Here is a 25,903-nt window from a genome sequence, read left to right as displayed (position 1 = left end):
AGTACGGTAAAACATGTAGTATTGTAGAAGTATAAAGAAACATAAAATACAAATAAAATACCTACAAATTGTTTAAAAGCACGAGTAAATGTTATACATTAATTCCTCTCCTGAAATAAACTGAACAATAACCCTGTGAGAGCAAAACATGACGGATTAAATACAAACACACTGTCTTTGTACATAAAGTGCCATTATAAGCATTTTATTTCTATGCAAAACATAAAAAAAATACAACAATATCAGGATTCCTTCAGTGGGAAGGGCTGAATGGATTGTCATGGCAACAAGAAAAGCACATGTTGAATAAATGCAACCGTGAGATATGATGCGAGTGGGTCCAAAAATCTCCAAAAGCAAATGAATGAAAACCTCTCCGATGCTTCACGTTGACATAACGCGATATTTAGAGGTCGAAGGTCCAAAAGAAACGACACGAAGCCCTTGGCTGCAAAAGTGAAAACATCATATTTAAATTACGTGATCTTGATAAATTGGTGCTTTGGATTAAATCTCCGGATAAATGGCATCTTATTCTTTCAGAGCAACACATATATATTTGAAATGTAAACAAGTTAAGGCCAATATCGTCGTTTAGACACAATAGAAATAACAGTTTCTCTTGAGCTGATTTGAAAGCTACAAACAGAGGAATCTCTCGTAAGGCTCTTTTCACAGAAATCCACCAAAAAACCTTCTTTTTTTTATACATTTCTCTACACCCAGGCACACTGCACTTCATCTCCTCCTAAATCCACTTTCCTAAAACGTCCTCTTGCACATTTGAGACCCCCGCTGAGTGTTTTAAAGGGGCCCTATTATACTCCGTTTCAGGCTTCATGTGTGTATGTAGTGTCTCTACTGTGACATGCTTTAATGCTCAAACATTTATCCTACCCCCAAAAGCACGACGGGGCCTCTTTAAAAGTCACAAATAACTCTCCCTGGGGCTGAACATTTTAAATTAGGTACGGTCAATTCGTGTCCTTTTGTAAGATTACATTTCAACAAAAATAGAAACACTTTCTCTTATCACCCCAATTTGAAATATATTACATCTAGAACCAATTTCAGTCCAATTAGACATGAGTATCGTTACCACAATAACCCCCAGATAGCTTTTGCAAAGTCCTGCCAACTGTTTACATAAAGTACGGCACATTTCTGAGGTTGAATAATTAAGATAGAAGGTTTTTCTCCCTAATTAGATGTCTTCTTGTATTGTATGCGGTATAACTCGAATACGAGATGAACACCGTTACTTCAGCCTTATTTCCTGTCCCCCTCTCGACTTTAGAGAAACCACAATCACAGAAAACTGGATTAATGACGCCATTACTTCTAGGAAACCGAGTGAGAGATCCAGCAGAGCGAGCGCTCGGCCCGGGAGTTGCATTGCTCTGTTGCATAATACAAAACGGTGTTTGGAAAGTGGATGAAATACAAAGTTGGCAACGTGAATTTTGACCTGTGATGAGATGAGAAAAAGAGGCAGAAAGGGCACGCTTTGGTGAAAGTGAAGGACGGGAAACACGTCTGTGGAAACATGGCTGAAGCCGGGAGCGCCCCTGCGGATAATTAGCATTTTTCATAAACTCCCATCACTTTGGAAACAGTAAAAAGAAACAAACACTGACATTGAAAAATAGTCAATATATATATATATATATATAAAAACACAAGATGTGTATAAGTGTGTTGTGAGTAAAGGACTGTGATTCTCCCTGTAAAGTGTTTGCTTCCTTCATTGCTTTGCATCCTCTCCGATAAAGAGTCCAGCAATGGCCGTGTAAACAAAACCTCAAAAAGAAAGGGAGGAGAAGAACATCCACGTGATTGGCTGTGCACGACTTCCTGTCCTGTGATTGGCCCGTTAAGAGCGGCAGGTTGAACCGTTAGCCGTCCGTCCGCCATGTTTGGTGCGCCTCCACTTCCTCTGAGACGACCAATAGGAGCTCACAGTTCTTCCCTCGCAGCTGCTGCCGGAGAAACTTCCTGCCATGAGGAAAAATAGCAACGCCACTTATTATTATAATAATAAAAACCCCAAAATCAACTGTTTTACAGAAATTCGTATAGAAAACACTACTTGAAAAACATTTATTTTAGGTTAAAAACCATAGAAACTCATTATTTTGAGCACATTTAGGACAAATATAGCTGGGTCATTCCAGAATTGGAGGACATTTCATGTCCCCCATATAAAAAAATCTAATAATCCATGCCCAAAATACTAAAACATGCACTTGTTGTGTTAAACATACTTGTCTTGAGACAAAATGTATATAAAGTTGAAAAAGTGGTTTCAAGATATTATTTAAATGATCAAATAGCTCTCGAACATCCCCTAAATGGCATTTTTCTCTTGTCCCCGCTTCTTGGTGACCAACTTGCATGTCAAATATAACATTTAAAATAGCGATTTTATTTACTTTTTTTGGTATTATTCTATTGATATATGTCTCTTGTAATGGTAAAATCAATTTGTTAAATCATAAACATATTTTAGATAACAGTAATTTTGCACAGAAGGTGTGTCCCTCAACATGCGTTCAAGCCTGTTATCCAAACCTTTTTAGATTGGCACAGGAAGTGAACAAACTGTAAATCAGATGACACACAGGAAGTGACATCAGCAAGCCACCTGCTAGTGCCATGGGTAGACCACAACTAAGTCCTCTTTTATTTTTCATATTTTTACAATCTTTTCAGTCTTAAAAGAGTGTGGCACTCCGACCCACTCAACCCTGTTACTGATATTTTCAGAATAAAGCATATTAATTTCAAAGTTATCTTTCTTGCATTAGATATCCAAGTGTGTCCTTGCCTTGAAAGTAGCATTACATGCTACATCTAGCAATACTTCCTGAGGTTAAAGCTCAAATTAGCATTGATTTTCAACCCTGTTACTATAATTAGAGTAACAGGGTAATTCTTCATTGGAAAATATACATTTGATGCCTAGCTGGGCAAATCACTTTTTTTGACGGTTTATTATCTGTTTTTCCTAAATACATACAAAAAATTATAAAATAAAAGGTTCATTTTTCAAAAATGTTGGTGTCTAAATTGTCCTCCAATTCTGGAATGACCCATCTACAAATATGCACTCTTTACAAATAATGGGGAAGATAATGACATGTTTTTAATATCTATACTGTACTGTATGCTGCATCTGTATAAAGGGATAGACCTACTTTAAAGCCACTTATGGCGCATTTCCACTGCAGCGCGTAGCACGGTTTAAGCGTGCCGTGCCAAACCCGGCCCGTTTTGGTTGCGTTTCCACTAGGCGTAGTTCCGGCTAACGGGTACTTTTTCACAGTTTTCTGGCCCTCCAAAATCGTCCGGCCAACAACCGGGCTGAATATGCTAAACTAGTGAGAGAATCGGTGGCTAGGGGGCTACAACTACAAGAAAATGAACTTATTTGACCGTGATCTAATTGTAATACACGTTTCTAAATGATGCCGAAGTAACAACATACTGATACCGGTTAGTAAAAACCATGAATTAATGCTTTGACAAGTCTGCAGACAGACGGCAGAGAAACACCTTTTAGAATGCATGTTTTCTGAATGGAGATCGGCTAAGCTAACGTTGTAAATGCTCCGACCGTCCACACTCACAACAACGGCCTACAGACATAAATAAACCAGCGACTGTATTCTCCATGACACAGGCAGTCTGTGGTTTGTACTTGTTTAACTTCTGTCTAGTTTCTGAGCAGATATGAGGAGCTGTGAGCTCTGAGTGCTAACAGCTAACGGCTGATGTTGGTTTTGTGTTTCACATTGAAGATGACGTCACGGCTCCGCCCACACTGCGTTACTATGGTTACTGCCCCAGTTACTAAACTGTAATGGAAACGCAGCATAAAGTGAGCCTGGCCTACCAAGGCCTAACTATACCGTACTAAGCCGTGCGAGGCCCTGCAGTGGAAATGCGCCATTAGAACCCCAAAAACACAACTCTGACATATAATCACTTTCAAAATCTGCTATTCAAAGAGATGCCATGTAAAGCACATTTCCCCTGTTACTATTCATTATTGGCCACATAGCTGAATATGCCGTTTTAGTGACAAACTTAGCATTTATAGTATCTCTTAATATCCCTAATGTCCAGTAGGGGGCGACCCCACTGGTTGAAATAAGACGTCATGAGAAGTCTATGAGAAAATGACCCGACTTCTCGCTTGATCTTTTTACATTAGAAAACATTTTAAACCTTAATTTTCTGGCCTGAATCAGTAGTTTAAAGACCTCTTTCATACTACATAATATTCATTTTGTAAATAATGGTCGCACTTAAGAGTAAAATAGATGATAAGGGTCCGCTTTAGGGCGGGGCTACCTTGTGATTGACAGGTCGCTACCAGGATGTGGTCTCTGTTTTTGTCTCCGAACTGACTCAATTGTAAACCTTTACATTTGTTTTCAGCCTAAGAAAGTTAAATTGTAACATTCTGGTTAATTGTTTGAATGGCTACGACCACTTTTTATATACTTGCTTTGTACAAAAGTTAGAAAGACACACAAACAAAATCACTAAAACACACAAAAGGGGCGGGGCTAACTTGTGATTGACAGTTCGCTACCACAGTGTTTTCCGTGTTGTCATCCTTGAACTTTTATCCCTTTTATAGTTTGTTTCCAGTTCATGAAAAGTAATTATAGCATTTTGTTGCCTAAAAATGTCTTTCCATTGTCTGGTTGTACTCAGCTCCAGGCTTTTGTGTCCCTTCTGGTTGCAAAAAAACAAATGTGGTGACGGCTGAAATGTCAAATTCAAGACTTCAAAACCAGAGTCTATAAACTGTCATGATGGCTACGTCTAATTCTATATAAAGTCTTGTCACAAAGGGTTACAGATTAACAAAAGAAATCTTAAAATGACCACCACCAAAAGCATGTGACGGATGAATCCCTTTCAAGGTCTCCTATTATACTGTTTCTCATTAACATATCACAGGTCTCAGATATATACAGAGCCTGTCTCTGATTGGCTGAAACACCAAACAGATCATTGCAGCATTACCCATAATCTCCTCTGTTTCAGCCCTGTTTCCAAAGTGCTGATTCTCTGTCTGTTACTAATAAATAATTACTTGAGGAGCCAAAAAAACATTATGACATCACAAAGTGGCCAAAATCTGATCAGCTCATTTTCAGACAGGTTTTTATAGAAATGGATCAAAAAGAGAGAGAATCTTTGTTCCTGAGACTTTCAGAGTCTCTGTCCACAGAGGGGACACATGTTGATGTAGAAGAGACATGGAGAAGAGGGGACACATGTTGATGTAGAAGAGACATGAAGAAGAGGGGACACATGTTGATGTAGAAGAGACATGGAGAAGAGGGGACACATGTTGATGTAGAAGAGACATGAAGAAGAGGGGACACATGCTGATGTAGAAGAGACATGAAGAGAGGGGACACATGTTGATGTAGAAGAGACATGAAGAAGAGGGGACACATGTTGATGTAGAAGAGACGTGAAGAAGAGGGGACACATGTTGATGTAGAAGAGACACGAAGAAGAGGGGACACATGTTGATGTAGAAGAGACACGAAGAAGAGGGGACACATGTTGATGTAGAAGAGACACGAAGAAGAGGGGACACATGTTGATGTAGAGGAGACACGAAGCAGAGGGGACACATGTTGATGTAGAAGAGACATGGAGAAGAGGGGACACATGTTGATGTAGAAGAGACATGAAGAAGAGGGGACACATGTTGATGTCGAAGAGACATGAAGAAGAGGATTTTGCATAATAGGTCCCCTTTAAATCCATAATTGATCTGAATCTCCACACACACACACACACACACACACACACACACACACACACACACACACACACACACACACACACACACACACACACACACACACACACACACACACACACACACACACACACACACACACACACACACACACACACACACACACACACACACACACACACACACACACACACACACACACACACACACACACACACACACACACACACACACACACACACACACACACACACACACACACACACACACACACACACACACACACACACACACACACACACACACACACACACACCTGACGTGGTCGGGCGCTCCGATTGGCTGAGGGCTGCGCAGCTTGGAGTCCAGGTTGTAGTAGACCCCCCCCACCTCCCTGACTCCCATCCAGTGCTGGCGTTTGAGCGGCAGCATCAGAGGACCCCAGCGCAGGTTAGACGGGACGTTCAGGATGAAGCCCGTCACGTTGGACAGCTCGATGCTGCCCACGTCCCTGAAGGAGGACAAGTCATTTCATATCAGAATCAGAATAAGGCATATCATGACTTCAAAAACAAAAGCTCCACATCCAACAGAAAATATATTGGAATAAGCCGATTTATAATACGCAATTATTATCCCTTCTTTAATCAACATGTACATATTTGCTTTATGTCCAATCATTACTTTGACCGAATCTAAAGCCTACAATGACACCTATATATAATCTGTCTGACATTCTTCACTGTGTTGCATCAATCAGCTGTTACTGTCTCCAGATTAAGGGTCATTTTGTCATACTTGCCAACCTCAGAAATCGGGAGCATTTCAAAAACACCGTGGGGGGGGGGGTGCTAGTGGATTGCCAGAGCTGTTAGATTAACATTAACAAGTTTATTGTAGTTGTAAGTGCACTGCCTGTCGCACCAGCGTAAGGACAGGAGTGAGCAGAGGCTCGAGTCGTCGATTCTTGTTCTGTTTTCTGTGACTATCAGCTCACCCTCTCAGACTTTCAGTTGCGCGCGCTACTAAAGAGACGCGCTACCATGGAAACCAAACAATGGTGTGGCTGTATTAAAGTCCGAGTGGAAACAGTCCTGATTAAATCTGATTTTGACAGAGATCGGGAGAAATGCGGGAGAAATACGACCCCGGGAGGAAACCGGGAGAGGGCTATGAAATCGGGAGTCTCCCGCGAAAATCGGGAGGGTTGGCAAGTATGGCTTTTGTTCCTGTTGAGGACACAGAAACAGGAATAAGGCTCTGCTGATAACATTATCGTTTTACTGATAAAAGCGTCTGCTGTAAGACTGAGTGAGGGAAGCAGGAACGCTGACTAATCAGAGTTCATGCTAACGAGGACACTAAGACGTTTGCCTCATGTTTACTCAGTGGGAGTCAAACCAACAACAAGATACGTTCTGCTGCTAAGGCGTCTCTTTCGCAAAACAACACGATAGTGTGTTGACATTATGAAACAGCGTGGGATCATGGGAGTTTTCGTCTGCACCACAATTGCAGTCATTTTCTCGTGGTTGGGATTTTATTTTCATACTGATAGAGGATTTATGCGCAGAGGTCTCTCCAAAACAAACGGACACAGAAGATAGTGCCTTTGTATATAAGAAAAAGTATTACTAATGAAGATCTTAATAATGTCCAGACATGAGTATGTATCTAAGGTACAAAAAGTGTAATTGTGTAAGGATATCTATTGTAATTTGTATTTTTCAGTAAGAAATGAAGATAAAAACCCTAAAATAAGCTGTTTTACGTCAGAAATCTGTGTTTCTCCTACACCGTGTGGCTGCCTCGGATAACTTCCAGACGTCTAATGACTAAAATCCTACACGAGGATATAATATAAAGTAAAAAAAGACCAAGATCTTAAAAAAGTATGGTAAAAATGCAGCTTAAACTGCATATAAGGGCACTTTCTGACAGCTTCTGGGGGATACAACACCACTATGACAATAACAGATTGCCCTAGTGCAGGGGTGTCAAACTCAAGGCCCGGGGGCCACATTCGGCCCGCGACTTCATTTTATGTGGCCCCACAAGAGCTTGCAAAGAATATAATATGTTTATTATACGGTTACATGCTATAGAAGCATGTTGCCCATAAACTACATGTCCCACAATGCATCTCAAATATGACTTTTTTCTCAGAATTTGCCTTTTTTTCTTCAAAATATGCATTTTTTCATAGAATTCCTTTTTCTCAGAATTAGATTTTTATTTCAAAACGTCACTTCTATTTCTTTTTTCTCCAGAATTTGGCTTTTCTTTTTAAATCATTTTGGGACATACGCACCGAAGAGACTTGCCCTAGACTTCTGCTTTCAGACGTAGTTAATTATGAAGTTATTACCCTATCCAATGCAGAGACAATGATGTAATATAATACATTATTTATATATATATGATATATTTATATATATATTTTTATATAGTCTTAAAGTTACAACCGGCCCTTTGAGTGCAACCATAATGCTGATGTGGCCCGCGATGAAATTGAGTTTGACACCCCTGCCCTAGTGTTTGAATCATTAGGGAAAATATATAGCAACGGTCTAGTCGTTTTTATACATTTTAAATGCCGAAAAGTTACATACGATATGTATGAGTTGATGGGAGTTTCCCGCCCGTCTTACCTTCTTTTATCCCACCAAACGGCCTCGAACCCGCGGGTCTGCAGCGCCGCCATGATGACGTTTACATCGTAGTTCCCGTTTCCCAGCATGCTCTTCTTGTGCGGCGTCACCAGCGTGCTGGGAGAAAGCCTGTCGAGAAATCAGGAGATTATAAACGTATATAAGTACACAGAAGAAATATTGACATAATGTTTCCCTCAACTGTGTTCCCCTATTTAATTCCATTGTTAAAACTGTTTGAAAATATGAATAGTGTGACGTTTATAGCCATAATCAAATAAGTAGAGACCATTTTTGATCAGTCAACAATCACATGTAAACAAACGTATGTACTGCAGCTTCCCTTACACACTGTCGCATGCAGGATTCATACAAGTGGACGATACTAGATCGACAAATACTAAAACTTCTCTCTGTTTTGCAAAGGATTGTGCGATAGAGATGTGACCAGTAGGACACCCTGGTATTTACGGTATGCATTGGGTATATTAAATGGTACGGTAGTTTGGGTTTTGAAACACAGGGAAAACGCATTGAGATTAAGTCTTCTTTACAAAATGTAGATTTTTTTTTGATTGCATTTGTTTTGTTATAAACTGGAGAAATTGAACATGACGCTTATTATTAATTAGCCTCAACATCCTCTGGGTCAGGCAGACTCCATGTTTCTAACAGCGCCCGTAAAACAAGCAACTTATTTTGCGTAACTTTAGTTAAACTCTTTTTGTGGAATTTAACGGATATTAACAGAACGACGCACAACATTTCGGGAGGACTAGCCACGTCTCATATCCCTCTATTTCACTTCCTGTTTCAAAAGTGCTGATTCTGATTCTCTTGAGAACGAGACCCTGTGTCTCAATGAGAGGTGCACCTGTATAAATAAAGGCTAAATAAAAAATAAAGCTTTTTTTGTTTTTAAACTGAAACATATTAAAATAAGAGGGGGCGGAGCTTATGCCGGCTCATGCGGGACCTGGCAGATACTGTCTAAAATGCTGCGGTGATGAAACGCAAGGATTATTAGATCAAGGATTCTCTCTGTCTGGAGCTCAAAGGCTTTCTCTCTTGCCGGTTAGACCACAAGGTGAGTTCCTTTCTACTTCCTGCTTCTTCACACACATGCTCTCCAGTACAGGTTAGCTCTGAGTGTTAGCGATGCTAATGTAAACACCGACCATATTACGTCGGGCATTGTTTCCGATAGCAACGTTTCTGATTGGGCCGTGGGTCCACATTTCAGATATTACGTCATATCGGACGCAAATCTGGATCAGCTCCGTTGTTCCCCGTTTTTAGAGATTTGGGTACGGAGGAAAAGAGAGAGGGTTTTATTTTCTGACGCTGCGTGAGTTCCCCGACACACCGGGGGCACATGGTGATGTATAAAATACATCAGGAAGTGCATTTTGCATGATAGGTCCCCTTTAATATCCTACACAAATTTGAATCTCGATATAAAGTCATATTCCCAAAAGCATGGAAATACAGTATATCCCCCTATTAGATTGTGAACATATTGTTACCCAAGAGACAAAACAATCGATACTTTAAAAACTACTCCTTTCTTCCAATTCCAACCTCATCCTAGGTGTGAAAAAATACATTTTACACAACTTTTCCCACACATTTCGTGCCCCTGGTAACCCCGGCTCTCCCACCTCTGGTAGATCTCCTGCAGGGCGTCCCTGCTGAAGGCCGTGCCGTCCTGGAAGACGTTGTTCAGGGCGTGAAGGGCGCACAGCTCCCGCCGCTGCTTCTCGTGATAAATGGGCAGGGGGGTCAGAGGGGGAGGAAGAGGAGGGGTGAGGGAGGAAGAGGAGGACGAGAGATCCTGCTGAGGGTCCGCGGGACCCCTGCACCTCAAAGAGCCAAAGATTAAAGGCGTTATTGTCATGTTATGCACAGCTACAGCAGTCTGGCAGCACTGTGAACCCAGAAATGTTGAGTAGTCCAAAGTTTTATGATAGAAATGTATAGCAGGGGTCCCCAGCACATAGAAACTGCAGGATGATATCTTGCATATGTTGGGAAATTTGCACAATTAACACAAGTTGCATTAATTAGCAATAAAAAGCAATTGAAGACAATAGTACAAAAATAATGGCTTGTTCGATTTGGAACATTTTGGAGTAGTTCTGGGGGTTATTAAGTCAATTTCTGACATTTTCAGGATTTAAAATGGCAGTTTTAACCAGATAGTGGCCATACATAGGGCGAAGCCTGCGAGCTAGTTCAGGCACTCAACTCGAGCACCAATCATACATTAACACGTGACGCGGCTCGTCCCTCTGACAACCAACCACACACATTCTCCTAAACATGCCGCTCTATTTAAGCTGCCAGGTCTTCCTTCCACCCCAGCTTCCTCCCCAGCTTCCACCCCAGCTTCCACCCCAGCTTCCTCCCCAGCTTCAATCCCAGCTTCCACCTCAGCTTCCACCCCAGCTTCCACCCAGCTTCCACCCCAGCTTCACCCCAGCTTCCACCCCAGCTTCCTCCCCAGCTTCCACCCCAGCTTCCTCCCCAGCTTCCTCCCCAGCTTCAATCCCAGCTTCCACCTCAGCTTCCACCCAGCTTCCACCCCAGCTTCCACCCCAGCTTCCACCCCAGCTTCCACCCCAGCTTCCACCCCAGCTTCACCCCAGCTTCCACCCCAGCTTCCTCCCCAGCTTCCTCCCCAGCTTCCTCCCCAGCTTCCACCCCAGCTTCCTCCCCAGCTTCCACCCCAGCTTCCTCCCCAGCTTCCACCCCAGCTTCCACCCCAGCTTCCACCCCAGCTTCCACCCCAGCTTCCTCCCCAGCTTCCTCCCCAGCTTCCACCCCAGCTTCCACCCCAGCTTCCTCCCCAGCTTCCACCCCAGCTTCCGCCCCAGCTTCCTCCCCAGCTTCAGAAACGGGTTTATTACCAGGTGGGTTGACACGTACGAGGAATTTGACTTGGTGTTGTGGTGCATACATACAAGTAAAACAAAAATTAAAAACACAGATAGTGAACTATTTTAAGAACACTTTAGGGGACTCAAAACTGAAATGTTGGACCCTTAAACTGTCAGAAATAGATTCAACATCCTCATTATACCTCAAAAGCCACGCCAAGATTGTCCAAAGCAGCCTACCATGTTTTCGCTGTTGTCTGCATATGCTAATTAACAGTAAACTTATGCCAACCTAACCAAGTTAGCATCCGGCAGTTTGTAATTACTGGGGACCCATCCTAAATATTTCTACCATAAAACTTTGGGGTACCCAACACTTCAAGGTTCACACTGCTGGGAATAGAGAAACATGTGGTTACCTCCTCTCCTCTGCTGCCTCTCCTCCTCCTCCTCCTCCTCCTTTCTGCTTGCTGACCTTCCAGCGCATGCAGCCCAGCTCCTGAAGGCCTCCTCTCCCCTTCCCCTTCCACTCCCCCGCTGGATATGGAGCGCTGCCCATCCCCAAACGTTCACCTCCTCCACCTCCAACACCTCCTTCTCCTCCAGCTCCACAACTACCAGCTTCACGACGCTACATCAGCATGGGAGAAAGCCTGCAAACATACATGCAGTATTCATATAGTTAGGACTAGATCTCCTTATCCTTCTATCTGCTTTACAAAGGATTGTAGGTCAGGATAGCATGCTGCTTTCTGCAAAATGACCAGTATGACATCCTAGTATTTATGGTATACTGCATTTAATGTACTACTTTTTGGGTATATCCAGAGGTGGGAAGTAGTGGAGTACAAATACTTTGTTACTGCACTTAAGTATATTTTTCTGGTATCAGTACTTTCCTCCACTACTTATTTTTCTGAGAACTTTTTACTTTGACTTCTTACGTTTTGAACACAAATACCTGTACTTTCTACTTCTCTCATGTTGAACTCAAATACCTGTACTTTCTACTTCTCACATGTTGAACTCAAATACCTGTACTTTCTACTTCTTACATGTTGAACTCAAATACCTGTACTTTCTACTTCTCACATGTTGAACACAAATACCTGCACTTTCTACTTCTTACATGTTGAACACAAATACCTGTACTTTCTACTTCTTACACGTTGAACTCAAATACCTGTACTTTCTACTTCTTACATGTTGAACTCAAATACCTGTACTTTCTACTTCTCACATGTTGAACTCAAATACCTGTACTTTCTACTTATTACATGTTGAACTCAAATACCTGTACTTTCTACTTCTTACATGTTGAACTCAAATACCTGTACTTTCTACTTATTACATGTTGAACTCAAATACCTGTACTTTCTACTTCTTACATGTTGAACACAAATACCTGTACTTTCTACTTCTTACACGTTGAACTCAAATACCTGTACTTTCTACTTCTTACATGTTGAACTCAAATACCTGTACTTTCTACTTATTACATGTTGAACTCAAATACCTGTACTTTCTACTTCTTACATGTTGAACACAAATACCTGTACTTTCTACTTCTTACATGTTGAACTCAAATACCTGTACTTTCTACTTATTACATGTTGAACCCAAATACCTGTACTTTCTACTTATTACATGTTGAACTCAAATACCTGTACTTTCTACTTCTTACATGTTGAACTCAAATACCTGTACTTTCTACTTCTTACATGTTGAACTCAAATACCTGTACTTTCTACTTATTACATGTTGAACTCAAATACCTGTACCTTCTACTTCTTACATGTTGAACTCAAATACCTGTACTTTCTACTTATTACATGTTGAACTCAAATACCTGTACTTTCTACTTCTTACATGTTGAACTCAAATACCTGTACTTTCTACTTATTACATGTTGAACTCAAATACCTGTACTTTCTACTTCTTACATGTTGAACTCAAATACCTGTACTTTCTACTTCTCACATGTTGAACACAAATACCTGTACTTTCTACTTCTTACATGTTGAACTCAAATACCTGTACTTTCTACTTATCACATGTTGAACCCAAATACCTGTACTTTCTACTTATTACATGTTGAACTCAAATACCTGTACTTTCTACTTCTTACATGTTGAACTCAAATACCTGTACTTTCTACTTATTACATGTTGAACTCAAATACCTGTACTTTCTACTTCTTACATGTTGAACCCAAATACCTGTACTTTCTACTTCTTACATGTTGAACCCAAATACCTGTACTTTCTACTTCTTACATGTTGAACTCAAATACCTGTACTTTCTACTTCTTACATGTTGAACTCAAATACCTGTACTTTCTACTTCTCTCATTTCCCAAACAGCTGGTTCCTTTAGTCTGAATGTGGGTTGGTGCGTGGTCATTATTCTTTAGAGTCACTGCGTGCCTATTGGTTGGAACACGATCCGTGTATCCATCACTTCCTGGTCTTCTCTAAAGTAGAGGGACCAATGGAAACGTTGTCATGTTGCCGTTGGTCACCATGGAAACATTCATTAGCTAACAATGACATTATTGTTCTATTAATATAAAGGGAGGTCAGGTACTCTTTAAAACAGCTGCTAGCTATGGGTACTTTTTACTGAAGTACACTTCAAAGCCTCTTTACTTTCACTTGAGTAAAGAAGTTTAGTCAGTACTTTTTTAAACACGAGTATCTGTACTTCTACTTGAGTAAAGGATGTGTGTACTGTTGCCCTCTCTGGGTGTGGTAGTTTTGGTACCTAAACGCACGAACAACGCACTGAGCGATGCAGACTTCTCTCCCAAATCGACTATATCTTGCCTAATTCTGAGCAGATTTTTTAATGAAATTTGGTTAACTACCAGCTTCCCGACGCTACATCAGCATCATGGCAACCATTACCAGAGCAACCTCCCAGCCGAGAGGAGCGGGGGGGGGGTGTAACACCTGCTCTCTAAAGGGTAGACGTGGAGAAAAGGTCAACAGGAACTCAAGATGATGGATCTGCCAGCTAACAAAGATGCTCCCGAAGCGAAATGACGATTACTCCACAAAAGAGGTGTGTGTTTCCACTTCCTCCATCTCCGGTTTGCAGCTGTTTCCATACAGACTAGAGATTTGCAGGTATTTCCATCGACCAGGAGGGGGTGGGTTCCACTGGGTTCAACAAGGATGCGATGCTTGGAGAGTCAAACAAACTGAAAAAGACAGAAAGAGAATCTGTGTTATTAGGATCTGCTTCAAATATCTACAACCAACCAGAAAACAGGAACTCTCACTTCTTTTAAATCCAGACTTTTCTATTTTCTTTGGATTAAATCAAACAATTATTCATATTTTACACAGCACTGTAACTTTGATTGTTGTATTTAAACTTTATTCTATTTTAGCTTGACTTCATTTCTATTTTCTTTGCTTTAAAAAGGTATTTAAATGTATTTTTATAATGCATTTATTTTGTTGTAATACTTTAATATATAATGTTTTCTATAAATTCTATATAGATATTTTACATTTCTTTTTACAATGTGTTTCTTTCACACTATGTCTTAAAGCTATTTTGATAAGCTTGCCTTTCTTTTTACAATATTGTATTTAAGCTATTTTAAATAACAGAAAGTGGTCACAAATCCCCACCACATGTTAGCAGAGCCCAACATGACACCCTAACTGAGTCTGATTAGCATTTTAACACCTCAAAAACACTTCAAATCACCTCTTATTTGAATTCAAACTGGTGTTAGATATCTGAAATGACAGTACAGGCTGGTTACAATCTCCTCCTGTTCAGCAGACCCTTAAAAGAGAAGGTAAACATTTCTAGGACTGGGTAGAGGAAGCAGTCTGTTCAGTAAAAATAGCCCTAACAATTATCACAGCGATCCTTCAGTCCATTAACAGGGATTAAACACAAACATAACACATGCTTTTAATCCATGATACTAACAGATATGTAGCAACAATCCTCAGGCTGCTTTACGTGACTACAGCAAACACAACCACAACGCTTCCTTTATGTCTTATAACTCCATTTGTTCAGCAGAAACACTCACCTGTCCGCTTCCTGGTGGTCCTCGAACACCTTGGCTATTATAAACCGGTGTAAAAACTCAATATAGTGTCTCCTGGTTCTGTAAATGTGTCTCAGTCCTTTGTCTTTGCCAGTTTTTCCTCAGTTCAGCAGCTATCTGTCTGTTTCTGGCCGTGCACACGCGGACATGCGCAGAAGCAACTCCTCCTCGAGCCCCATGTTGCTGTCAGCGCGTGCGTCAGTAGACAGAGGAACCTCCCAGCCAGGAGAGAAACCCAGATTAACTCACCCTGCTGGAGAGGGCGTGTTGAAACCAGTCTATGGCTGAAACCATAAACTGTGGTTGAAACTGCATTTAAATAAAGTAAACTGGGTCTGTGCACAATGCAACACCGCGAGACTATGAAAGGAATTGAAAAGAATATAAACTCTACATAAATGCACTTATTATGACCGCCATTTGTATTACTGGTAAAAAGGAAATGAACTCAATATGTCTAATATGTAAAGACTAAACCCCGATTAGTTTATTCCCCAAATTAATTGGATTTGTATCTGTTATTATTTGTTTTTAATCATTGTTTATTTGTTACATTACGTTATTTATTTATTTAGCTTTTTCTGGTTGCTGTTGTTTAAAAAAGTAAATTAAAATAACTTAAAAATATGATCACCATTTGACTACACCCCCTATTTCCTTCCCCCCTATATTTATTCTTATTTCAGATTATTGTTCCTTGTTTCAGTTTTGTACTTAAATTATTTATTTATATTTTATCTTTGTGAGCTTTTTCCCATTGTTGTTGTGGTTGTCGTCATATTGTCATACTGTCTATGTATACATATAGAGTATACACATGTGATCTGTTGACAATATGATGTAGAAAGCAGCAACACAAATACATCTATGAAATACATCTATGATAGATTTTAATTCAATTTAAGCGTCTCCATATTAAAGTTCATTTCCTGGTCTGAATGCTGTTTCAGATTCCTCTGGAGAGAAACGGAGGAAACACTGAGCAGTTCATTCCCCCGGTCATCTTTAAAGTTTGATAACTTATGAATTATGAAAGGTAGGTCGACACAGGAACAGTGGAGGAAACACACAGGCCTTATAAAAGAAGATACACACATCAGGGAATTAAAACACATCCGAAAAATGAAATAAAATGTATGTTTGCGTGATATCTTATTGCTTTTATTAACGTCTTTTGTTTGACATTTACATTAAAATAACATGACATTAGTACAACTACACATCGTACGCTGTAATGCATTTTAGAAAAGAAAAGAGAAAATGCATCCACCTCAAAGTAACGGGTAACAAAGACCTTCATAGAAATAATGTACTTAAGAAAATGCATTGTGTTACTGTCCACCACTGCATAGACATCTTATTTAAAAATATCTTAAAGAGATCCTATTGTGTTTTGGGGGTTTTCCCTCTCCTGCTGTGTTCTATAGGTTTCTGTGCATGTAAATGGTCTGCAGACGCTAAAATCCCCTGTGTCCATTGAACCTGAAAATGAGCCCCTTTGTCACTATTGTGTCAATACTGAAAGTGTTGTTAATTTGGAAGAAGCCCCGTGTGATCTATTCAATACAGCTAGCTAATAGATCTTGTAAAAAGCAACATAAGAAAAGTGAAGTTGCATCTTCGCAAATGTATAATGCTGCAAAGACGGATAGCATCCCATAAGCAATGATGCAAATAGATGTTTGATGTGGGCGTGATATCTAACTGCGGCATGTTGAGAAACCAGAAGGCGACCGGCGGAACTAAATCCAGTCGGACAGAGGTGAACCAGCACTGACGAAAATACTCTCGGTGAAGCGTCACCCTTGCACTTACAGTCAAAATGGCATGTTTAACACTTGACCGACCACACGCACACGCGCACACACACACACACACACACGCACACACACACACACACACACACACACACACACACACACACACACACACACACACACACACACACACACACACACACACACACTATATATAACAGAGAACTATAATATATTGATGAACAACAGTAGGGGACCTTTAATACTCATGAGGCAGTTTCTCGGCCAGTGCAGAGGTCATGTCATTGAGCAGCTCCTCCCTGATGCTCTCCTCTCTTTTCTGCAGCTCGTGGACGAAGTGGCCCTCCTTCTGAGACTTCACCTCCATCACAAGCTCCATCACCTGCTTGCGTATCTTCTTCAGCTCCTTCGGGATCGTGTTTTCCTCGATCCGGAGCCTCAGGAACTTCCTAACAGCCATATCATTGAAATCTGGATTAGGCAATTCATCCCGGTGGTCTGGCTGGATGAGCACTGGGATGATGAAGCCTGCTGTCTCTGCTCCAAACGTGTTGATGGTGGTTAGGATCGCATGAATTATATCATGGTCGACCCCATGCTTGGAGCCCGATGCTTGGACCACCAGCAGGAAGGCGTGAGGTCCCGGGCCGCACAGCTGGAGGCTCCTCAGAGCTTCTCTGGCTCTGATCTCCGGCACCAAAGAGGTCCCTAAGACATCCGGGGTCTCCACCACTACCACCTCTCTGCTGTCTATCACTGTGGATCTCCTGGTGCTCTCCATCAGAGGGCCCTTGGGTGCATGCTTCTTACTTTTACCCAACAAAACGTCTGCAAGAGAGGTCCGTCCTCCCCATGTCGGCCCCAGAATGATCAGCCTCAGCCCCGGTTTACAGGCGCCGCCGCTGCTGGGCTCCATCTCTGACCCTGCAGAGGATTTTATAAGATGATTAATAAAGAGCCGCAGGAGAGAGTGCAAAAACCTGGAAAGTAGTTAGACTCAGATGTGGAAGAATCTTTTATTGAAATTCTTTAGGAAAACATTGTTTGTTGTTGTGAACCTAAAACACTTAAAACTAGAAAATGTAAACGGGGACATTTTAGAGTTGTCTTGAATGCAACGTATTTACAGTGTAACATTAGCTTTATAGTTATGCTTCTACACCTTGATATACAGTATACAGTCTGTGGTCTACACTACACTCACAAAAGTGGCGTTATTGGTGAGATTATTTTACTGAACAAATGTGTAAGTATCATACGTTCTGAAATCATCCAAAATCCAATGGAAAAATCCTATTGGCTTCTTCTGGGGGGAAACCAGGGAGATGCTGACTTCCAGGTTGACTTAAGTCATCCCAGAAAATACGGATTTTTAGCCCGAATGGGCCAGAGTAAATTAGTTTTACGTTAAAATATCATAAATTAAACAGGGAAAACCAATAAAACGCATTCAAATGTATCAAAAAATGAAGGTGAACTCACCTAAGATGACAGCAATCAGCCACTTGAACTTGGAGGAAGACGCTGATGGAGAAGCAGATTTAGTTATAGGCTTATAATTATCGTGTAGCTTGAGCACTAACATACCCTCACTCCACTCAAACTGCTGTCAGCTGCTGCATTTCTGAATCACTTCCTAAAATAACATCCATTTCAAAACTGAACATCTGTTTATCTTTACTAAAAAAGGACACTCTGAATCACTCAATGCAGAGTATCCAACACCTGTTTGAAATGGCATGCTAAGCTATTAAGCTAACGGCATGCTAAGCTATTAAGCTAACGGCATGCTAAGCTATTAAGCTAACGGCATGCTAAGCTAATAAGCTAATGGCATGCAAAGCCAGAGAGAACACTTTTTTTGAATGTCTTATTGGCAATAAACTTGCTGAATTAACAAAATAAAAAAATACAAATAATATTAAAATAATAATAATACAAATATATATATTAAAAAAATACAAATGCATAAATACAAATAATAATAAAAAACAGGTATATTAAAAATGATAAAGAATTATAATAATAAAGAATAATAATACATCGTATTATATATCGTCTTTTGCAGGCAACTTACATCCTATGAAACGCCAAATTCGAGACAGCCATTTACACAGGCCCTGGATTCCTGTCACACAAAAACAAAATAGCACATTCATTTTTTTATTTTGGAGCTGAAACATTGGTATTCCTCCGGTTATAATACACTTGATTACGTACCACGAAGAGTTCCCACTAGATGGCTCACCCAGCTCCACAGAGTTGACACTCCTAAAGCAAAAAAACACACATTCATTGATACAAATGTCCAATCATAAACACAATAAATAACCGTATACAAACGGGACAAAGTGACCTCTGACCTCTCTGTGACTGGACTCACCCGTTAGGGAGCAGAAGATACGAATCGGCCACCTGATCAGAGCCGGCAGCGCTGCAGAGGAACAGAAAGCTATCAGTGTTGAGGTCAGCGTTGGTCCACTGGTGGTTTGGCTGACCATTTGAAAAGTAAACCAGCTGTTGTAGAAATGTGTGTTTTGGATCAGTAAGTGTGTGCACATGACAGGCCGGTTAAATCATTGACACTGTCACTAATGGAGGGGGATAAGCTGCTCTTATATCAGGAGTGTCTGGTCTGATGAAAACCATTTGTTAATTATTCACCAAAGTTCGATCTGCTATACATTTTAGAGTATTGACATGTCCGAGGGCACTGTTTCACTGATTTGATTATTGCCCATTATAAAAGACCAATGAAATGGCTGATGCTATACTCATATATATGCGGGAAATTATAATGCTATTTTGCAAATCAGCGTACATTATGATTTTAAGAAAGTCCCCAACGAGCCTCCGTACTTTCTAGTTTCCAGAACGTGTGTGTGTGTGTGTGTGTGTGTGTGTGTGTGTGTGTGTGTGTGTGTGTGTGTGTGTGTGTGTGTGTGTGTGTGTGTGTGTGTGTGTGTGTGTGTGTGTGTGTGTGTGTGTGTGAGACTGACTCTGAGAGAATCTGTAGAGAAGATACCCGACCACAGTGAAAGTTCCCATCTGCATGTTCCACCAGCCTAAGAGGGAAACACGACGTCAGTTATGTTGCACAAACTAAACGTTTAATTAATCATGCAAATATTAAATGCAGAATCAAGTTCTCTAAATAAAAATAACCCTTAGGTTGAATCCAGAGCTGTGGGTGTCTTTTATTTTAATCTTTATATGTAATGACCAGAATAATACTTTCTTTTGAACAGCAGGAAACTCTTGCAGTTTTACACATGGCAGGGGAGAGCTGCTGCATACACAACTATTTTAAATAGATTATATAAAACTACATTGAGCAGTGTTTCACTTATGACTATAGTTGTTTTTCGCCTGCATTTATTTTGAAAACCTAACCAAGAATTCAAAGATATTTCACCGATTACTTCACATTATAGTCTCAGCTTTTACAAACCTAACTACTCAATATTACAACATGACATAAAGAAAGACAATCAGTGAGTAATGCTCATTTCATATAGTGCCAATTTAAAATGCATTGTCATATAATTAACTAATAAGTAGCATTGACATATTCTTTGTTTTCTTGTCTCACCTCCAGCAGCATCCTCAGGGTTGTCCTTTTCACACTGACACTCCATTTCTCTGCAGTCTTATTATCAAGGTAGGGCAAATATGTGGCAGCACTCCTGCTTAAAGTGTCAACATAAAATCACTTTAAGTTCAACGCAGACGCCGGGGTTTCCAACTCAAAGTAAAACTACGAACAACACATGTTATTACAGCATACTTAAAGTGTCAGATACCCTTTTTCCAGGCAGATCAGAACCAGTTGATGTTAACATGTAGCAAACGTGACAGAAACCCTACTCAAGAAAACACTTAATATACAATACAACTGGATTAAAAAGCTGTATTTCAGCGTACAGCAGCGGCTAAATGTTCCTCCCGCTCCATTACCTGCTGCTTAGTGAGAGAATGCCTTTTCCTTTAAATCTGCAAACCCCTGACGCAACACACATGAGGTCAAAGTTGCATGTATGTTCTTCCTGAAACATTTGCCTGAACACGCCTGCCCTCAGCAGGCACAGTGGTTTGTATTCTTCGCTCTGCTGTGTGGATCAAACAATGCATTGAGAAGGTCCAGGTATGCAGCGAATGCTTCAGACAGACACACCTTCTTTGTTTTCTTGCTACACGAAGAACTGGAAATGTTGCTTCACATGTGTGTGAAGTACGAGTCATTAGAGTAAAGCAAACTAAAAGGGTTTAGTTTTATTCATGCAAATTCAAGATTAGATACAGCTTTTTTACGATCCTACTTTTACCGTATAGTTCGGAAACCTGGAGAGGCAAGTGTAAAAAACAAAACAAGTAGTGGTATCCATTTTTTCAATCTAAAGTATTTCATTTTGTGTTTTTATGACTAAATAACAGCTGAAAAAATGCATGTTTTTCTTTTTGTGTTTGTTGTTGTAATGCTCCTTGTGACCACAAGGGGGTAACATGCACCACTACCCAACGTTATAACTTTGACATTATTTTAAGAAGTGATGCTGCTTCACATGTACAGTATGAGTCATGAGGCTTTGCTAAAGGCAGGGCTGTAAAAGGGTTTAGTTTTATTCATGCAAATGCAAGATTAGATACAGCTTTTTTATGACCATGTAATGTACATTAAAGGTGGGGTAGGTACGTTTCAGAAACCAGCTCGAGTGCACTAAAATGTGAAATTACACAGCCGAAAAGAATCCGCCCCTTCCTTCAGACGACTTCCTTACAGAGCACCTCCTCCAACACACATGAACGCGCACATGATGTCAGCAGACTGGTGAAAGTGGCCGCCTGCTGGCGAGTCATTGAAGTACTGCTGCAATGCACGCCCAATGACGGCACGCCCAATGAGGGCACGAGATACATTTGTGCGTGCACGATATGGAAGGCTGACAGACAGGGCGGCAATCCAATCCAAAAGTTGTACTTTTTACAGTATCACGGCTTCCACAGATGAATTTTTGTTATGGATTTTTTGTCAAAGCACTTCAGATATTCATTGCTATCGGGATGTTAAGAGCATTCCATGGAATATAACAAAAAGTGTATCTCGAGCCTGTTTCTGAAACTTACCTACCCCACCTTTAAGGAAACCTGGAGAGTGGTATCCATTTTTTAAGTTTGATCTAAAGTGTGTCCTTTACTTTGTTTATGACTAAATAATCAGCTGAAAAAAATGCATGTTTTTCAATTTTTTTGTCAGAATTATTTTAGTGTTTGTTGTTGTAATGCTCCTTCTGACCACAAGGGGGTAACATGCACCACTACCCAACGTTATACATTTGACGTTATTTTAAGACTTCTTGCAAAAAGAAGAACTGGAGTCATGCAGGTATTATAATAAGACAAGCTAAAGGCAGGGCTGTGAAAGGGTTTAGTTTTATTCATGCAAATGAAAGGTACGTTTTTTTTATGATCCTGCTTTTACTGTACAGTACGGAAGCCCAGAGAGGCAATTCAGAATAAGAAATAGAGGTATTCAGTCTGTAAGTCTGATCCAATGTGTTTCCTCTCTTGTTTGAAGTAGTGAATGACTTTAGGTTGCTGAATACGTTAGGCATCTCGTTTTATATATTATAAAAAGCATTGATTGGATGTTTTCGAGTTCTAAAGTATGTTATGTATTTTGTAGTAATGGGAAAATGCCAATTTGTCACATAATGTAGACCACGTCGTAGAGGACTAAAAAACTGCTGACAAAAATTGCAGTTTCATTTATCATTTAGTGTTTGTTGTTGTAATGCTCATTCTGGCCACATGTTGTGTGTTAGCAAGCGATGTAACCCTACTGTAATGTCTTTCTTTAGTTATAACCGTTTTCATAATTAGCACAAATCTGCCTGTATATAACACACTGCATTTTCACCTGACAAATATTGTTTTTCCCGCATTTTCATAAAGAAATAACATTTAAGTAACTTGGAAGCAGCATAATACTAATTTGTGCACAACCAGCCTATGCTTTTTGTCATATGTAAAACATTGGCTGGTGGTGCATTTCCGCCTATTGTGGGTGAAGTGAGTATTACAACAACAACAACAACAACAACAACAACTTGATATCTACAAATATCATTACACAAAAAAAAGAAATCAATTAGAAATTATTCTATGGAAAAAAATACAATTAAGGAACTCAAGTTTTTTTTTTATTGCTTCTTTCTAATTCACTCAAACAAATGAGAAAACAATTTAGATCAGACATAGAAAATAGTTTTTTTTTAACATTTAAACATTATTAATTATTAGACATTAGCACTGAACTGCACTGAACAAAGTTGCCTTAAAAAAACATGTTTTATCTTATCAAGCTCCAACAGAAAGATTTTAGATTTGTACAAACAGTGTTTTGGTTCAACCCACATTTCCCAGACTACACAGTAAATGTAAAAAAACATGTAACCTGCTTTTAAAGTAGATCCTGAAATGCACCAGAATTATTGGATCTTGAAAAGAATCTGCTCACGAAGGCACCGTGAGGTTCATATTGAACGACTCAGGGTCCGAGTTTTGCGATCAGAGCGTCCATCAGCTCCTGCTTCTTGGTGCCGGTGGTCCGAACCCCAAACTGTTTGCATGCGTCCTTCAGCACCGGCACCGTCAGTTTTACCAGGGTGCCGTTCTGCACGTGGGCCCGCAGCTCGTCTTCAGATACTTCCACTTTGGGCTTCTTATCAGCTCCACCTCCGGCATCAGCTGCAGGTTAATCCATGGAGGAAACATTAAGATAAATCAGCCTTTTACTGTACAATAACGCAGTGCTTCTCAAACTTTTTCTCAGCCAAGTACCCCCTGACCGACCCCGAAAATGTTTGATCGAAAAAGCCTATACACAAATAATTCCAATATAGTGATGTTCACATATTTTTAAACTGATTTTTCGAAGGAGTTTTTCAACTGAAGTAATATCTGTTTAACAAACCAATGAACAAAATGATATATTATGCAAAACTATAAAATACAATACACCAATTTGACATGTTTATATGAGGACCCCCTTGGTGGTTCTAGGATTATTTTATATAAAATTGTGTTTTCTATTTAACTTATTGTACTAAGATTATTTTTGTAATCATGCATGGTATTTTTTTAATTAACTTTTTTTTATCCCTGCAGTACCCCAACGTACCCCTAGGGGTCCGCGTACCCCCATTTCAGAATCACTGCGAATAAAGCACTAAATAAACACAGCAACAGTGACGTAAGGGAAAGAATAACTAGTTGTGATTCCTTTATTTCAATAGCAATTTCAATAATTCATGATATTCACGAGGTGGATCTTTTTTGCAGCAGTATTCACATTATTAGTGTCGTTTTTTTAATAGCTATATGAACTGTACCAACAAATATGTGTTTTGTTAAGTTGGTAGAATAGATTTGAAGGTCGTGATATCTCCTCAGCCCACAATACTTTAATTTGAACAGATATTTAGCCTTTAACCAGATGTATTAATTGTACATGTATTTTTTCTTTGAATGTTTCTTTTATTATTAATGACTGTTTTTAAATGCCTTTGTCTGAATGTCTTTCATTTTTGTAAAGCACCTTGAACTGCCTTGTGTTGAAAGGTGCTATATAAATAAACTTGCCTTTAACAAATCTCGTGTTCCTGCATTTTGAATATTGCAATAGTCCATATGACAATTTGAATAAAATCTGGTTAATTGTGCTGCCTTCATTTATGTGTTTCAACATTATTCAGTGCTGATGAAAGCCCTGAAGAAATATTGCAGCAGAACAAATTAAACTTGTGATAAAAACAAGCCAGTTAGTGTATTTTCTATGTATTGTACCTATGTACAGTATAGGGAGGGTGCCGGAAGACACTTTATATTTATTAAATGGACAGTGAAATCAAAAGTCTTTATACGTGTATATATATGTATAAGTAAAAAATAGAAGATGCTGAAAGACGCCGTCCAATTAATTGCGTTCTCTTAAAGCCTCTACCGTAGAACTATTTATATTTAATGCAGATGTCCCAAAGCGCTTTGAATGGTTGCAAAGACGGCAAAAGCGCTATATAAGTGCACAACGTTTCTGAAGTGTCTCCGGCTCTGACCTGTCTTGCGTTTGGCTCCTGGTTTGTTCTCAGGGTTGTATCCGATTGGGTAAACCAGATCCTTGAAGTCCTCAACCAGAGGACCCAGACGCTGGTTGATCTGCTCCACCTTCGGCACTGAGGAAGAGGAGAAGAAAGACAGGAAGTGTGAGACGGAGGAACAGGAAGTTGTGGCAGCTATGAGAGGATTTCTTAATGTCCGTCTGAATCCGAGTCTCACTGATGAGGTCCTCTGTGTTCTCCGGAGCGTCCATATCCAGAGCGAGAGCCTCCAGGTTCCTGTAGTGCTGCTGGATGACCGGGTTCTCAAACGCATCGCTCCTGCAACACATTACAAACAAACAACACTAATTATTACATGTTATTTTGAAAACGCGTCGGGCTCCTGATCCGCCTGTCGGTGGTTCTTTTCCCCATAATGACCGCCTCGCTGCACACTATCCCTCACTTATTGCATGGCTTAGTTGAATACTCGATTCTGATTGGTCAATTGGTTTGCTTTGAATATTGCAATAGTCCATATGACAATTTTGGACTATAATTTAATTTTGGACTATAAACTACCAGTGGTTTATAAAGCACTGAATGGTTTAGGCCCAGAATACATTTCTG

General features: G+C 40.1%; 3 protein-coding genes across 14 annotated transcripts in view; all 3 read right to left on the bottom strand.

Annotated features, from left to right (window-relative positions):
• Positions 1 to 174: 174 nt before the first annotated feature.
• Positions 175 to 15,601, bottom strand: josd1 (Josephin domain containing 1). Of its 6 annotated transcripts, none has more exons than XM_071206769.1 (8): positions 15,382 to 15,601; positions 15,045 to 15,076; positions 14,231 to 14,526; positions 11,744 to 11,977; positions 10,107 to 10,307; positions 8,446 to 8,574; positions 6,111 to 6,305; positions 175 to 1,995 (listed from the first exon to the last, which is right to left on the bottom strand). In XM_071206769.1, the coding sequence occupies exons 4-8, from the start codon at positions 11,881 to 11,883 to the stop codon at positions 1,896 to 1,898; spliced, it is 765 nt and encodes a 254-aa protein (XP_071062870.1). In that variant the 5' UTR covers positions 11,884 to 11,977; positions 14,231 to 14,526; positions 15,045 to 15,076; positions 15,382 to 15,601; the 3' UTR covers positions 175 to 1,895. The 6 variants fall into 6 exon arrangements, with proteins under 6 accessions (XP_071062870.1, XP_071062869.1, XP_033963655.1 ...); XM_071206768.1 differs by lacking the exon at positions 15,045 to 15,076 and adding an exon at positions 13,655 to 13,797 and having other exon boundaries at positions 14,191 to 14,526; XM_034107764.2 differs by lacking the exon at positions 15,045 to 15,076 and having other exon boundaries at positions 14,191 to 14,526.
• Positions 15,602 to 16,549: 948 nt separating this feature from the next.
• On the bottom strand, positions 16,550 to 21,163 carry LOC117464999 (GTPase IMAP family member 4-like). 7 transcript variants are annotated; one of them, XM_034107825.2, is made up of 8 exons: positions 21,135 to 21,163; positions 20,770 to 20,866; positions 20,177 to 20,242; positions 19,561 to 19,611; positions 19,398 to 19,448; positions 19,255 to 19,305; positions 18,660 to 18,701; positions 16,550 to 18,101 (listed from the first exon to the last, which is right to left on the bottom strand). In XM_034107825.2, the coding sequence occupies exons 2-8, from the start codon at positions 20,813 to 20,815 to the stop codon at positions 17,416 to 17,418; spliced, it is 993 nt and encodes a 330-aa protein (XP_033963716.1). In that variant the 5' UTR covers positions 20,816 to 20,866; positions 21,135 to 21,163; the 3' UTR covers positions 16,550 to 17,415. The 7 variants fall into 7 exon arrangements, with proteins under 7 accessions (XP_033963716.1, XP_033963720.1, XP_033963715.1 ...); XM_034107829.2 differs by having other exon boundaries at positions 20,770 to 20,863; positions 21,135 to 21,158; XM_034107824.2 differs by having other exon boundaries at positions 20,965 to 21,153.
• Positions 21,164 to 22,637: 1,474 nt separating this feature from the next.
• Positions 22,638 to 25,903, bottom strand: part of xrcc6 (X-ray repair complementing defective repair in Chinese hamster cells 6) — a 5,395-nt gene continuing 2,129 nt past the window's right edge. The window contains exons 2-4 of the mRNA XM_034107157.2: positions 25,512 to 25,612; positions 25,292 to 25,408; positions 22,638 to 23,924 (exon numbers count right to left, since the gene is read on the bottom strand). Coding sequence (XP_033963048.1) covers positions 23,725 to 23,924; positions 25,292 to 25,408; positions 25,512 to 25,612 — 418 coding nt within the window. The 3' untranslated portion in view covers positions 22,638 to 23,724. The remainder of the gene's footprint in view (positions 23,925 to 25,291; positions 25,409 to 25,511; positions 25,613 to 25,903) is intronic.

The sequence above is a fragment of the Pseudochaenichthys georgianus genome, chromosome 19, assembly GCF_902827115.2.
Source record: "Pseudochaenichthys georgianus chromosome 19, fPseGeo1.2, whole genome shotgun sequence".
NCBI lineage: Eukaryota > Metazoa > Chordata > Actinopteri > Perciformes > Channichthyidae > Pseudochaenichthys > Pseudochaenichthys georgianus.
Note: the sequence above shows the minus strand (reverse complement) of the source record. Positions and strands in the feature narration are given on the sequence as shown.

Bases quoted from the DNA above. Each gene is read 5' to 3' on its own strand.
- josd1 (XM_071206769.1), bottom strand. From the start codon at position 11,883: ATGGGCAGCGCTCCATATCCAGCGGGGGAGTGGAAGGGGAAGGGGAGA. The intron at 8,575-10,106 runs GTGGGAGAGCCG...ATTTCTCGACAG, and splicing joins CTGCAGGAGATCTACCAGAG to GCTTTCTCCCAGCACGCTGG. The intron at 6,306-8,445 runs GTAAGACGGGCG...GTCCTCCTTCAG, and splicing joins GTTTGGTGGGATAAAAGAAG to GGACGTGGGCAGCATCGAGC.
- LOC117464999 (XM_034107821.2), bottom strand. From the start codon at position 19,738: ATGTGCACACACTTACTGATCCAAAACACACATTTCTACAACAGCTGG. The intron at 18,702-19,254 runs GTAAGTTGCCTG...CTTCTCCATCAG, and splicing joins AATTTGGCGTTTCATAGGAT to CGTCTTCCTCCAAGTTCAAG. The intron at 18,102-18,659 runs GTGAGTTCACCT...AATCCTCTGCAG, and splicing joins GCTGATTGCTGTCATCTTAG to GGTCAGAGATGGAGCCCAGC.